At 40.8% G+C, this 12,496-nt stretch overlaps 1 protein-coding gene across 4 annotated transcripts; it reads left to right on the top strand.

Moving 5' to 3' along the window:
• The first annotated feature begins 728 nt into the window (after positions 1-728).
• On the top strand, positions 729-10,060 carry glt8d2 (glycosyltransferase 8 domain containing 2). 4 transcript variants are annotated; one of them, XM_020099819.2, is made up of 10 exons: positions 746-913; positions 3,315-3,359; positions 5,413-5,505; positions 5,722-5,923; positions 6,288-6,405; positions 6,493-6,577; positions 7,155-7,267; positions 7,558-7,724; positions 8,238-8,350; positions 9,523-10,060. In XM_020099819.2, the coding sequence occupies exons 2-10, from the start codon at positions 3,341-3,343 to the stop codon at positions 9,699-9,701; spliced, it is 1,089 nt and encodes a 362-aa protein (XP_019955378.2). In that variant the 5' UTR covers positions 746-913; positions 3,315-3,340; the 3' UTR covers positions 9,702-10,060. The 4 variants fall into 4 exon arrangements, with proteins under 4 accessions (XP_069376479.1, XP_019955378.2, XP_069376476.1 ...); XM_069520378.1 differs by lacking the exons at positions 8,238-8,350; positions 9,523-10,060 and adding an exon at positions 7,900-7,987 and having other exon boundaries at positions 729-913; positions 7,558-7,787; XM_069520375.1 differs by lacking the exons at positions 746-913; positions 3,315-3,359 and adding an exon at positions 4,857-4,985.
• Positions 10,061-12,496: the final 2,436 nt, after the last annotated feature.

Here is a 12,496-nt window from a genome sequence, read left to right as displayed (position 1 = left end):
CTGCACAAGACTTGGTTGTGGAGATGTAGGAAGAGACAAAATTCTCTATTTGGAACAGATGACCTGGATTTACTGAAAAAAAGCAAAGTTATAACACTATACATTTATACACAAACTATTTACAGAAAGCATTGTAATAATTTTTAATGGTTTCCTCTCTATTTACAAATTTACATGGCCCTCTTCTGACCTCTCTCCTAGATCTACTTCTGTCCCTGTCGGCTCTGTGACTGCGTTGGCCTGTGAGATGAGTATAACAATAACTGAATGCAATACAATAACTTGAATTTAAGTCAAGTTGTTTACAATGTTTACATATGTGACTGTAATTTATACAATTAGAAGGTTTTTATGTTCTTTGTTTTTTGGAAAAATGTTTAAATGACATTAGTAACAAACCAGTATTTCACAGCAGACATGAACCGCTCAGTATCACTGCTGTGACAGAGGATGAGAGATGATCCAGTTCATGGCGTCATGACAGAGAGGAATCAGAGCTGCTGGGGAACAGGATGAGGAGTCACATCTGGAGGAAGAACTGAGAGAGAGAAAGAGAAAAAGAGGAGGGAGGGAGAGAAAAGGGAGGGGGAGAGAGAAAGATAGGAGAGAGGAGGGCGAGAGAGAAAGAGGAGGGGGGGAGAGAAAGAGAGAGAGGAATGAGAGAGAGAAAGAGGAGGGGGTGGGTAGGAAAATAAAGAAAGAGGAGGGGGAGAGAGAAAAGAGGAGGGAGAGAGAGAAAAAGGAGGGAAAGAGAGGAAAAGAGGATGGAGAGAGAAAAAGAAGAGGGAGAGAAAAAGAAGAGGGAGAGAGAGAGAGGAGGGAGAGAAGAAGAAAAGTGGGACCGTGGGTCAGGGTGAGTCTCAGTCCTCAGAGGTTTTACAACATGGAGCAGCAGGAAGGAGACTGATCTCTGGTGAGTAGTGGCACATGAGTGACACACCCTCTTCTTACCTTATCTCCGTCTGTCTCTCTATAGTTTCTAACATAATGTCGCTCTGCAGGTTGTCTGTTGTGTCTTGTGTGACGTTGGTTTTAACAGGAGAACATTTTGTCCTCCTGCACTGAAACCAATTAACACCTAAACTAGTTTCCAACCTTTGTAGCGTTTTGTGTTGTTTTGCTCCTTTTGTGAAGTGAATGAAAAAAATAGAAGTAAATATGGTTTTTTTCTTGAAAAAGTCAACCACGTTTTTTGCATTAACATATTTTTGTAGTGTGATGACTTCAGTGCCTTGGGTTTGGACCCCCATCCCCCCACTCACTCAAACCACACATGCTTGCACAGCTATCCTTATTAGGACTTTGGATTGACTTCCACAATTCACACCACACCAGGGCCTCAGAGGTGAGGTGTGGCCACATTAGGACAAGGCTTTGGTCAGTGACAGATTCATTCAACCTTGTGTTTACGTTTTCCTGTAGCTTGTTGTCATATATTTATAAAAATTATTCTTGGAGCCATATCCCCTGATATCTTTTTCTAAATTTCTACACTCGTATCATAATTTTTTCCAACATTTCCCAAAAATAGAGAATATGAATAAAATAATGTGAAAGTTTGTATCTTGTTGTACAACTCTAGAAAGCATTAACAGTGTGACTGTAAGGGCCTTGAGATTCGTGGTCATGTTAGATGTAAGACAGAAACAATGTTTGGCTCGAGTGAATCATCAGTTGCTGGAAAGCAGGCCGGGGACAGTACGCTGCAGCATGTTGGGCCGGGTGGAAGGAGTGTATCTGAAGCTAAGCAGTTCCAGATGTGGCCGGCTGCTGTAAACAGCCACAAACAAACCGAACTGTTGAAGAGTGAGTCTGCAGGTTTTCGGAGGAAACAGGGGGGAAGCAGACAGTGGAGCTGTCACACTTAATCTGAGGCGTCACCACTTCACGGTAAAAGCACAAACCATGAAGTTAATGAAACCCACAGTTGCTCACTGATCATGTTGAATTAACCTTGATTACAATGTGATAGAGGTGGAGGGGAAACCTGAGGAGGCTGTTTACAGTCGGAGCAGCTGGGGTGTGCTTTTGTCATTTCACTATGTAAGCATCTCTATTTGTGCAGTTACATAAAAGTTGAAACAATCTGGCCAGCAGCTAGATTCCTTCATGAAGCACTGGCACCAGGAAGTGGTGAAAGGCTTAGGACTAAATGCAGCCACGTGTGTTGTCCAATGTCTCCTGGCTCTGGGCCTCAGTTAAATCCAGGTTTGGTCACACGTCTGTTTTTTGGGATGGGGGATGGATGTGGTTATTATCCAACTTGGGCTGATTAATCAAGCTTTACTTTTTACTGCAGACATGAGCCATTTTCAAACATGATCTCTGGAGAAAGTCCACTCAATTGGGTCCGGACTTTCTCCGGAGTTTGCCTTTCACACACGAACAAGGCAGCAGGAGATTCTTTAAAGTCTGCAGGCTGTCAGTCGGACATTTTCAAATAGAGCCCCTACGTATGTGTGGAGATTCGCCCTCATGTCTGAAAGCAGCTACAACCACTCGATCATGAATATGGAGTACAATTAAATAAAGAGTGATTTTGACACAGTGTTAAGTTTCAGTGGGATCACAGGATTCAGGGCATCCCAACCGACCCCTGCACACTTCTTTATTCAAGCAGTTATCTAGTCAGCCAATGTAATGTATCAAATCATGTCCTCCCAAATATTTCATTGTCTGCACTTCACTTTCCTTATTTCTCTGACGTTTCTCAAATTTTTATTTCCATCTCAACCGTCCCATTCCCATAAATTTATCCCAATTATATGCAAACTGTTTCCTAACTTCCATTGTTAAATAGTCCTAAACTTTGTAAATATATACAAATATTTTATTTCTCACAGAATAACATCTCACTAATTAAGGCGTATGGAATCATATCAGACGTAGCATTCATGTTGTCAGTCATGTGATCCCTTGAGAGTCGCTTTTACAATCTCTTGTATGGAGGAGGAACTCGGTTTGATTTATGGACGACGCTCAGCCAAGTGCTTCCTCACAGTTAAGTCTGTAGTTAAGTCCGTTCTTTGGAGACTTGTATGTGTCATTCTCAGAAGTCTGATGAATTATAAGCTCTGTCTTCTTTTCACTCACTTTCAGCTGTGTTGGCAGATTCATTCTCCACTGAGGCCAAATCCTTCATCCATCCCACCATTAGTGTTACTGTAACGCCAAGAAATACTTCATCTCCTGTTTGTTCTTCAGTTCGTCTAATATCTCTGTATTTCAATTCAAGTGTGTGTGTGTGTGTGTGTGTGTGTGTGTGTGTGTGTGTGTGTGTGTGTGTGTGTGTGTGTGTGTGTGTGTGTTTGCAGATGCTGCTGGAGGACAAACATGAAACATGGCTCTCCTGAGAAAAAGTAAGTAAAAACTGATTTATAGTTTGTGCCGACATCAGTTTACATGAGTTTACTAAAGAGAAAATATGTGTTCATGTCTGTCCACGTACAGCAGCGCTAACGAGGTCGGCACTTTGCTTGTGGTTTAACACTCACACTTCGACTATAGAGTGAGCTTTGTTGAAGTGAGGTTTAGTTGGTGAAGCAGTAAAGGAACCCTTGGCTTCTTTCTTGGGATGGTAACAGGAAAGTTTCCAGTTTGCTTGCATGTGCACCAAATGTGCATGCGTGTGCTGGGGGAGGGCATGATGAGGCAACCAGATGACAGGCTGTCAGGGGTTAGAGTTCGTGATTCCATTCTGTGATAAACGCTGGACTGAATGCAAAACACTGGTTTTGAGTTTGCTTCCAAAATGATCCAAAACAAAAAAGACAAATGTTTTAAATGAGAGATATTAGAGAAACAGTTGTTTTCATTTAAAAAAAACAACTTTACTTTAATTGTCCTTGAACACGTACTGCCTTTTGTCTGGTGAAAACTTATCATGAGAAAGATCAGTTTATAAGAATCCTGAACAACGATCCTAATGTGTCTCGAAAAGCACATCTGTGCAGGTCTTGATTTGGGTCAAATTCTTCAGAGTGAAACTTCTTCGCAGATAGGATATTGTCCAGGGTTAGTAATGGCCCCTGGATCAGCAGCCAGAAAACTTTTAAATGGTTTCAGGTGGATGTTTGATCTTCTTTCCCTCTTGTCTGCCTGGCAGCTGGTGGACACACTCAAACGCTGGAGAGGAAACACAATGTGCATCTCTGTGGCTCTGTGAGAGAGATACAGCAAACACAGGCCTGTTTAGTGCTCAAGTAATGTAACAGTCAATCAACAGAAGTTCCTTCAGCAGTGATTCAGTGGTGCTCCGATTCTATCACAGAAAAATATTTAAATTATGTTTCTAGCTTGGAGTTTAAGAAGATATATATATATACACACATATATGTTTAATCTGCAATCTAAAGTAAAATCAGCACTTTGGTTGAACTGCAACATGTTAATAAATTAGGATCCGAGCTGCCGGTAGTTGTTTTAAAAATTGGAAAGAGCTGAGCAAAATGTTGCCCCTGCTCCAAATTTTCATGACAGAAACACCTTGAGGGAATTTCTTCAAATTCTCCACAAATTCAGATAAATTCAAGAAGGAAGTGATTAGATCTTGGTGGTCAAAGGTCAAAGGTCAATATCATTGTTACCTAATGTCTGCCCTCATCTTATGGATGTGACTTCCAGTATCAGGAACGTCTTGAGGGCTTCTCATTACATCTGGCCTCTAAACGCAATAATTGCAGTTGAATACTATTTGACATTGTCTGATTCAAGCGATTCAAAACTTGTTGAGACATTTGTTGAGTCAGTCTTGTTATCACTCTGAGTCACACTGTGTGTTTATGTGTTGTTCTTCCTCCCTGCCTGGGGGTGGCGTTGTTTCCCCTGCTCTGTGTCTCAGGCTCGGCAGGGGATTGGACGATGGCTTGATGGAGCTCACCTTAAAAAGCTCACCTGTCGATCTCCGGTTGTCTTTGTCTTTTCTCCAGCTTGCGATGTTGTCAGAAACCTGTCTGCTCTATATGTTGTTGACTGATCGTTATGGGGTGTGTTGTGTTTGGTTGATTGTTCGGAGCAGTCCTGATTAGTTGAAGGGAAGAGAAGCCTTTTTGTTCCGTACCTTTTCTCCTGTTTATTTAGGCAGGTGACATTCCTGCATTTTCTTTTCGTCTCTTTTCGAAGTAGGGAAGTCAGTTTGCTGTTACAGATTGTTTTCTTTATTTCGTCTGTGCTCTTCCTGAAGTTTTTGTTTCCTAATGGATTTATAAAAAGAAATCTCAATTGTTTGGGCTGCAAAATCCACGTGGCACTGCCATGTATGTTATGCTATGTTGGCTCTTAATTCTGGGGTAGCTTATATATATGACCCACTGTTGCTTATATTTAAATTTCTTTGAAAATATCTGAAATAAATAAATAGAAAGTGAGAGAAATGTTTGAATCTGATTGCACGAATCTGTCCCTGGGTTTCAGTTAATCATGTCCTCCTGGTGCTGGTAGTCCTCATGTTGTGTCTGCTCCTGCACAACACACTGTACAGAGCCTCCACTCAGCCCAAACTCTCAGGTACATGCACACAGTTTTCATTCACACCCTTTATTTTTCATACGTGATCTCTGTCTGTATTTTGTGGACAGTTGCATTTATCTCATTTTAACAATCACAGTTGTTGAATGAATAAAAAAGAGAAACCCAACCGGAGCAGTGTGCAGGCAGGAGGGGCCATGCATCCAAAGTGTCCCAGAGGTTGACTTCCAACCTACGCTGTCTGATTCCTCTCAGATCACTGGAGGAGCCATGGAAGCGCAGCAAGAGGTCCTGCACTGAAAGTACCAGAGGCAGATAAAGTCATCCCTGTCATCATCTGCGCATCAGAGGAGCGAATGGGTGGAACCATGGCTACTATCAACAGCATCCGCAGCAACACAGAGGCCAGCGTCTTCTTCTATATCGTGACCTTCCGAGATGCTGTGAAACTGACAAGGTCTGTTTTTTAAAGGTGCAATGATGATTTCATATTTCAGGTGATGTGATATTTAAACTGTAAATGCATTGGGCAACTTAAATTGTCCTTAATATGAAGCAGATCTGATATCCCTTTGTGTGCGTGCGTGTGTGATCTGAATTAAAAAAAAGAAAATCAGTAGTGAATTTAAATGTGGTTTCACTGTTGGGTCTTGGTGGAGGTATGCAGTCTGCTGAGTGCCATTCTGGTTTTGTTATTAGATCAATTTTTCATTTTGGCCTGGCGGGGGTTCTCATTCCCTCTCCACTGTTATAGAAGAAACCCCACTCATCACGACCTTCGTGTTTATGTACTTCTTCTTTCTTTCTTTGCCTCTCCGCAGGCAGTACATTGAGAAGACTAAACTGAAAGGCATCAGGTATAAGATACTGGAATTTAACCCCATGGTTCTAAGAGGAAAAGTGAAGCCAGATTCCTCTCGGCCTGAACTGTTACATCCAGTGAGTTGGGGGGGTTTGTTTTTGTTCATGCAGCAGAACAAACATTACACAGTTCTTGTGATGATGAAATTTGCTTTTCTGTCGCAGCTCAACTTTGTGCGCTTTTACTTACCTCTGCTCGACATCAACCACAAAAGAGTGATCTATTTGGATGATGATGTCATTGTGCAGGGTACGTATGCGTGATCATGCCTGAAGGAAAAGTTTAAAGTCGATGATCTCTCTCCTGGTGTGTTTAAAGACAAGCACTGTGTTTGGAAGATTGACAAGTGTCCGTATGAATAAGCAAATGTTGTTTATTTTGGAGGTTCAAACCCAGAATGATAGCTCCTGCTTCACTGAGGCAGTGTGGGTACACAGGCGGTTTCAATAGCACACATTACACTTATATACCAAGAAAGTTAAAACCATAGGCCACCAGGTTGACTATAACTGAATCTTTTATATCATACATCCAGTTACTGACTTTTTTATTGTAGAATAAGATGTTGAATTGAGACGTTTGAAGGTCTCCTGCACCAGTTTGATGATAAGCTGTGTATGTTAGGATCTTCGTGTGTTTCTGCCTTTTTATTCCAAGACATCCACTGGCTCATCAGACCTGGGTGTGTCCCTGATATGTTGGGGCCCAGTGGGGGTCTTTCCTCCTGATCCAGAGCCATTTATTTATTGCTGCTCTACTCTTGTTGGGACAGTGTATTTGTGTATGATGTCTTTTGCCACCTAATTTTCTTTTCTTGCTTTTCCAGGAAACATAAAGGATTTGTTTAACATCAAACTGAAGCCTGGACACGCTGCGGCTTTCGCCACCGACTGCGACCTGCCCTCCACGCATGAGATGGTGCGCAGCATCGGCATGCAGGTGGATTTTTATTCCTTTCTGTCTGATCGCTTTGTGCCTTGAACTGAAAATAAAACCATAAACAATGAAATCAGGACAAAAACAAAGTAATGGGTGCAAAAACTGAATGTGAGTTGCTTTGCTTGTTGTATTTGACTAGAAACAAAGTAGGAGTGTATAGATGTGTGGAGTACAAGTGTATAAGTTGGTGTGTTTTGGAATTGTGATTATAATTCATTGAGAAAGGCATTTCTCAGTTAAACTTTTCTTGCAACTGAAAATTCCTCCTCTCCTCTGAGCTCGTCTCCTAGACAACCTACATGGGCTTCCTGGACTACAGGAAACAGGAAGTCAAAGACCTGGCCATCAACCCCAGAGACTGCTCCTTCAACCCTGGAGTGTTTGTCGCAGACATCAGCGAGTGGAAGAAGCAAAAGATCACCAAACAGCTGGAGAGATGGATGGAGGAGAACTTCAGGTCAGATCTGGTGGGAATAAGGAGTTCGTTAGCATCAATGCAGCAGAACCATTCATTACAACTGTAAGATAGTAAGGAATCAAAATCAATCAAATTTTATTTGTATATTCACAACTCAAAATTTCTCATAGGGCTTAACAAGATGCAACATCTTCTGTCCTTAACCCTCAACCAGAGTCCTGTTTGTGATGATCATCTGTGATGACAAGAATAAAGGATGCACAGATGTACAGATAGATGATATATAATAATAGGAGCGGCCTGTACTACTGATTTAGCGCATATTCATTTGTCTTCAGGTGTGTGCTGACATGAGTCATGACCACAAACCCACCAAGAAGCAAAGTATGCTTCTACTTTCCAATCTTGCAACAATTTAAATGTATTTTTATATGTGTCAGATAATTCTAATATTTATTTTTACTTGTATTCCATGTTTTAAGGTGTTGTATTATATGATATATATATATATAAACCTGTCTGACCAGAAACTCTTCCCTTTCTCACCACCAGGCAGAACATATACAGCAGTGCCATGGCGGGAGGTGTGGCGACCCCACCCATGCTAATCGTCTTTCATGACAAATTCACAACACTAGATCCACTGTGGCACGTCAGGCACCTCGGTGAGATCATGTCTTTTTCATGCACAGAAGAGTTTCATGTGTTTTTAGCTAAGGTGTCTGGAACTTGGTTTTAATTAACTTTAAAGCCAAAAAAAAGGTGTTGCATGACCACGATTGACGGCTGAGATTGCTGCATGACTCAATGATTTTAAATAATAAATGTGTGAAATAACAATCAGTTAGCTCTTTATCTTTAATTTCTACATGGATTGCTCATTGTGTGATGACTTTTTCATGCATCGTTTAAATCAAATCACAGCACAGACAACAAAGCAAAGTGTATTACCTTCCAGTGTTGTCCAGGAGAGGGCAGCGAAGACCAGTCAAAATGAAATAGAAAATTTCCATTTAAATGTTCATTTGGCACACGCTTGAAGTAACTTAATTATTGCAGCATTTAATATAAAGATAGTTCCATTTTTAACAATGTAACTGTCACCGTCCACCAACTTCTACGTCCTTTACATTGGCACAGCTATAAAACATTGAACTGCTAAACTACCTGCCCCCCATGATTTCATGTCGACTGTGATTTTTGTTTCATGGAAAAACCTGTATGATTGAGTTCAAGTAATAGATACAGACCCAGAATATTCTCTGTAGACAAACACCCTTTACTTGAAATGTAATCTTGCCATCCCTGGTAGCCACAGTGGCTACCCACAAGCAGACATGGCTGTAGGGCTGCTGACACAAACTGATGATAGCCGTGACGGTCGGTCTTTTAAAGAAACAATCACGATCTGATAACAAATCATCTTCCGCTGAGCCATTAAGCTTATGTGCTGAGCTGGTATAGGCCAACTGTGTACTGAACTGAATGTACTGGACCAGCCACAGAACTGAATAAACCAAAGTCTGAATCAGCACAGAACACGCATTCAGTGCCGATGTGTTCCCTCCTGCAGGGACCAAGGTGCCTTTGAACGGTTATTCGTTCACCTTCTGTTTCAAAGAGAGAATCTGCTGTGAGGTGTAATGAGGTGAAGTAATACAACCTCGAATCCAGGCACAGAACTGAAAGAGATTATTCTAATCAATAGAAATCTGGTAATTACATTTTGAGTAATAAGAGGTGACAAATGGGCTTATTATTTCTACTACATAGAGAAACATATTATATTGTAGCACTACCCTCTGGTTAATTTTAAAAACCATTTGTGTCTGTTCAGGCTGGAGTCCAGATGCCCGCTATTCAGAGAGCTTCCTACAGGAGGCACATCTGCTGCACTGGAACGGCCCATTCAAACCCTGGAAGTATCCTGCCGTTCACTTGGATCTGTGGGAGAGGTGGTTCATCCCAGACCCCTCCGGACGATTCTCCTTGATACGACCTGATAGCGACAACTGAGGTCTGTGGAACGTACCATGTCCGAGCCACAGGGGTGTGGGGCACGAAGTGCGTGAAGTTGACGGCTTCACTGCAGGGAGGGGAAGGAAGGGGTAATAGATAACAGACAGTGAATGTAATACTGAGGCATGCTGTTGAAAATGAAATGCGGTCAGTTGAACATTGTATAAGAAACTGTGTTTAAGCAACTGGGTGCCCCATGTATTGCTAAAGGCAAAAATTTTGACTTATCTGGTGTTAATAGATATCAGATGCAGGAATGTGTTCCAAGTGAAAAGATTTTTTTGTCTGTGTCAAATGTGTTGAGCTGCAGAAAATGTGCTTCCTTGATAACTTGAAATAAAATCTCAGAATTCTCACTTTTCTCATCTTTAATAGGTCATTAATACTTTAACTCTGGTATTGAAGTAAACATAATGTCCAGTTCCTACTGCGAGACGAGGATATATCGAAGATAAATTACTCTAATGAACAAAGTTATAGGCTCCTTGACTTTGTTGAGTCAGGAAATGAATTCAAGCCAACTGTTGGTGAGCCAGCAAACAGTGCTTGTAGTCAACATGGCTGTCATGATGGCTTTATTGGTCAGTCTGTTGGTCCATCACCTGAACAGCTGATTGTTTTTCAGAGACATTTTCTAGAGGTTCCCGGTGCCAAGAGGTTTTGATTGAAGAACAGTGTGTCTCAACAATGGTTGGTCACATTGTCATGAATCTCTGCAGAAACGTTAAAGACCCTCCAGGATGAATTCTGGGGATCTGCTTACTTGGACTGTGGTAATGATGGTAGCGGCTTCTCTTCCTGAAAACTGTAAAAGTGACTTGAAGAATTGAGCTGCTGCAAGTAAAGACCTGCACCAGGACAAAAAGCTGCTAACCTGTTTATTCAAAGTTCAGTAAAGCTCAGTTCACATTGTCATTTGAGCTTATTGATTTTTTTTTTTTTTTGCTTTCCTAATGAATGTCTTGTGAAACGGGCAGATGAAATAAGATTCTTGTTCTTTCTGCTCCTTTTTGTTCAAGATTTGAGATTTTGTGTTCGGTCGATGAATGGAATAAACGTGTAAATAAAAAGTTAGCATTTGTCTCATAGCGCTGCAGCAGCTAGACACTCTTACTATTGTTTTTACACTGTAAAACAAATTCATCACAATACTTGATCTAGATCTGTGGAGCTCTTTTGGCCTCTTTTAGTCTGTTGGTTTTTATTTTAAATCCTGTGTTATGAATTGATTTAATTTTATCACTTTTATTTCAAATCCACAGGTTTAAAAACCCATTCACTACTTATCTTAAAATGAGACAGAATCATATTCATAAATCAATTTTCCAACAAGTTGTAGATGTTAGACGTTATCCATTTAGAGGCGCCAGAGTAAATATCAAGATCGGCCGTGGGGCAAGTGGGTTTTCATTGGTGACGTCTCCGAGAGGTTATATAGGAGTTAGTTACATAGGAGCTGTACATGCTCAGAATATGATTTGTGATTGGCTGAAAAATAACAACCATTAAAAAAATGTATATAAATTATTACATTAAAGAGTCAATGGGCAAAATGCTAAAATGAAATTTCTATTATTGAATCAAGTGCCTCCACAACCTCTATGTTTATAGCCTGTAGTATTGGGTTGTTTATCCATTTGGTAATGGTGAGCATTTAATTCCCATGTAAAATGCTCTACTTTATTTTTGTCCTCACATTTCTATAGGAGTCTAACCTACAGAATGATATTGACTATTAGTGAATATAGATAGCTTTGCTCTTGGATAGAATAGAATGTTCATGTACAGTTTTAGTTCCTTTTTGCTACTTTTTAAAGTCACTGATCCCTGAATTGTCAAACACAAAAAAAGGAATTTTCTCTCGGTTACTTGTATCTTATTGTGTGTGAGATAAATAATTGCCAGTGTATGAAGAATTTGAATTTGTTATATTAATTCTCTCATATGAGTTAATTCAATTACTAATCAAAGTAATACTTATGATATGTAGCTTCTGAGATGGAAATACTGTTGGCGCACAATTCACTTTTTGTTATTAGTCTGGGGAGTCCTCTCTTATGTTTATACATTCCAGGAATGTTGTTAATGACGTTATTCAAGTACGGCGTCATAGTCAAGCTGTTTTGACCATCCACTCTGTGTGTGTGTGTGTGTGAGAAAAGAGCTTTAAAGTATCATTCCCCTTTACCCCTCTTGGAATCTGTTGAAGGATTTTTGGACTTTGGGCCTGGCGTGCTTCAGAGGTGGAGGAGTGTGTGGTTTCACATCATCATGACATCTGAGTTCAAGTTCAAGTTGTTGTCGAGTGGTTGGACCGTTGTGCACCACCGCTCTGGTACATGCTAATAGACCAGGACGCCGCTCCATATCTAAAGAGGGAGTATGTAAAGATTATAATTTACATATTTCTCTCTCGCATAGCAAACTGACTGTATCTGTTGATTGAACTGATCGATATCACTAACTCCTATCGCCTGATTTTACAAAACTCCCCCTCTGAACGGCCCTCAGGTCAAGGCAAAACGCCTGCACTCTGTTGGTTCTAAAGCAATTATTGCACAGTTTAGGAAACACATGTTTGCTCTCTTGCCAAGAGTCAGATGAGAAGATCGACTGCACACGAATACATGAGGATACAGCCAGCAGCCGGCTTTGTGTAGAATAAAGAAGAATGAAGGCTCAAAACAAGACGGAGCAAACAGCTCTGTCCAAACGTAACAAAACCCACCAAGCTGCAGGTTTCACACGGAGTTCTGTACCAGACTGTTTCTCTGCCAGGTGCAAAGTCCAAA

The sequence above is a fragment of the Paralichthys olivaceus genome, chromosome 23, assembly GCF_024713975.1.
Source record: "Paralichthys olivaceus isolate ysfri-2021 chromosome 23, ASM2471397v2, whole genome shotgun sequence".
NCBI lineage: Eukaryota > Metazoa > Chordata > Actinopteri > Pleuronectiformes > Paralichthyidae > Paralichthys > Paralichthys olivaceus.
Note: the sequence above shows the minus strand (reverse complement) of the source record. Positions and strands in the feature narration are given on the sequence as shown.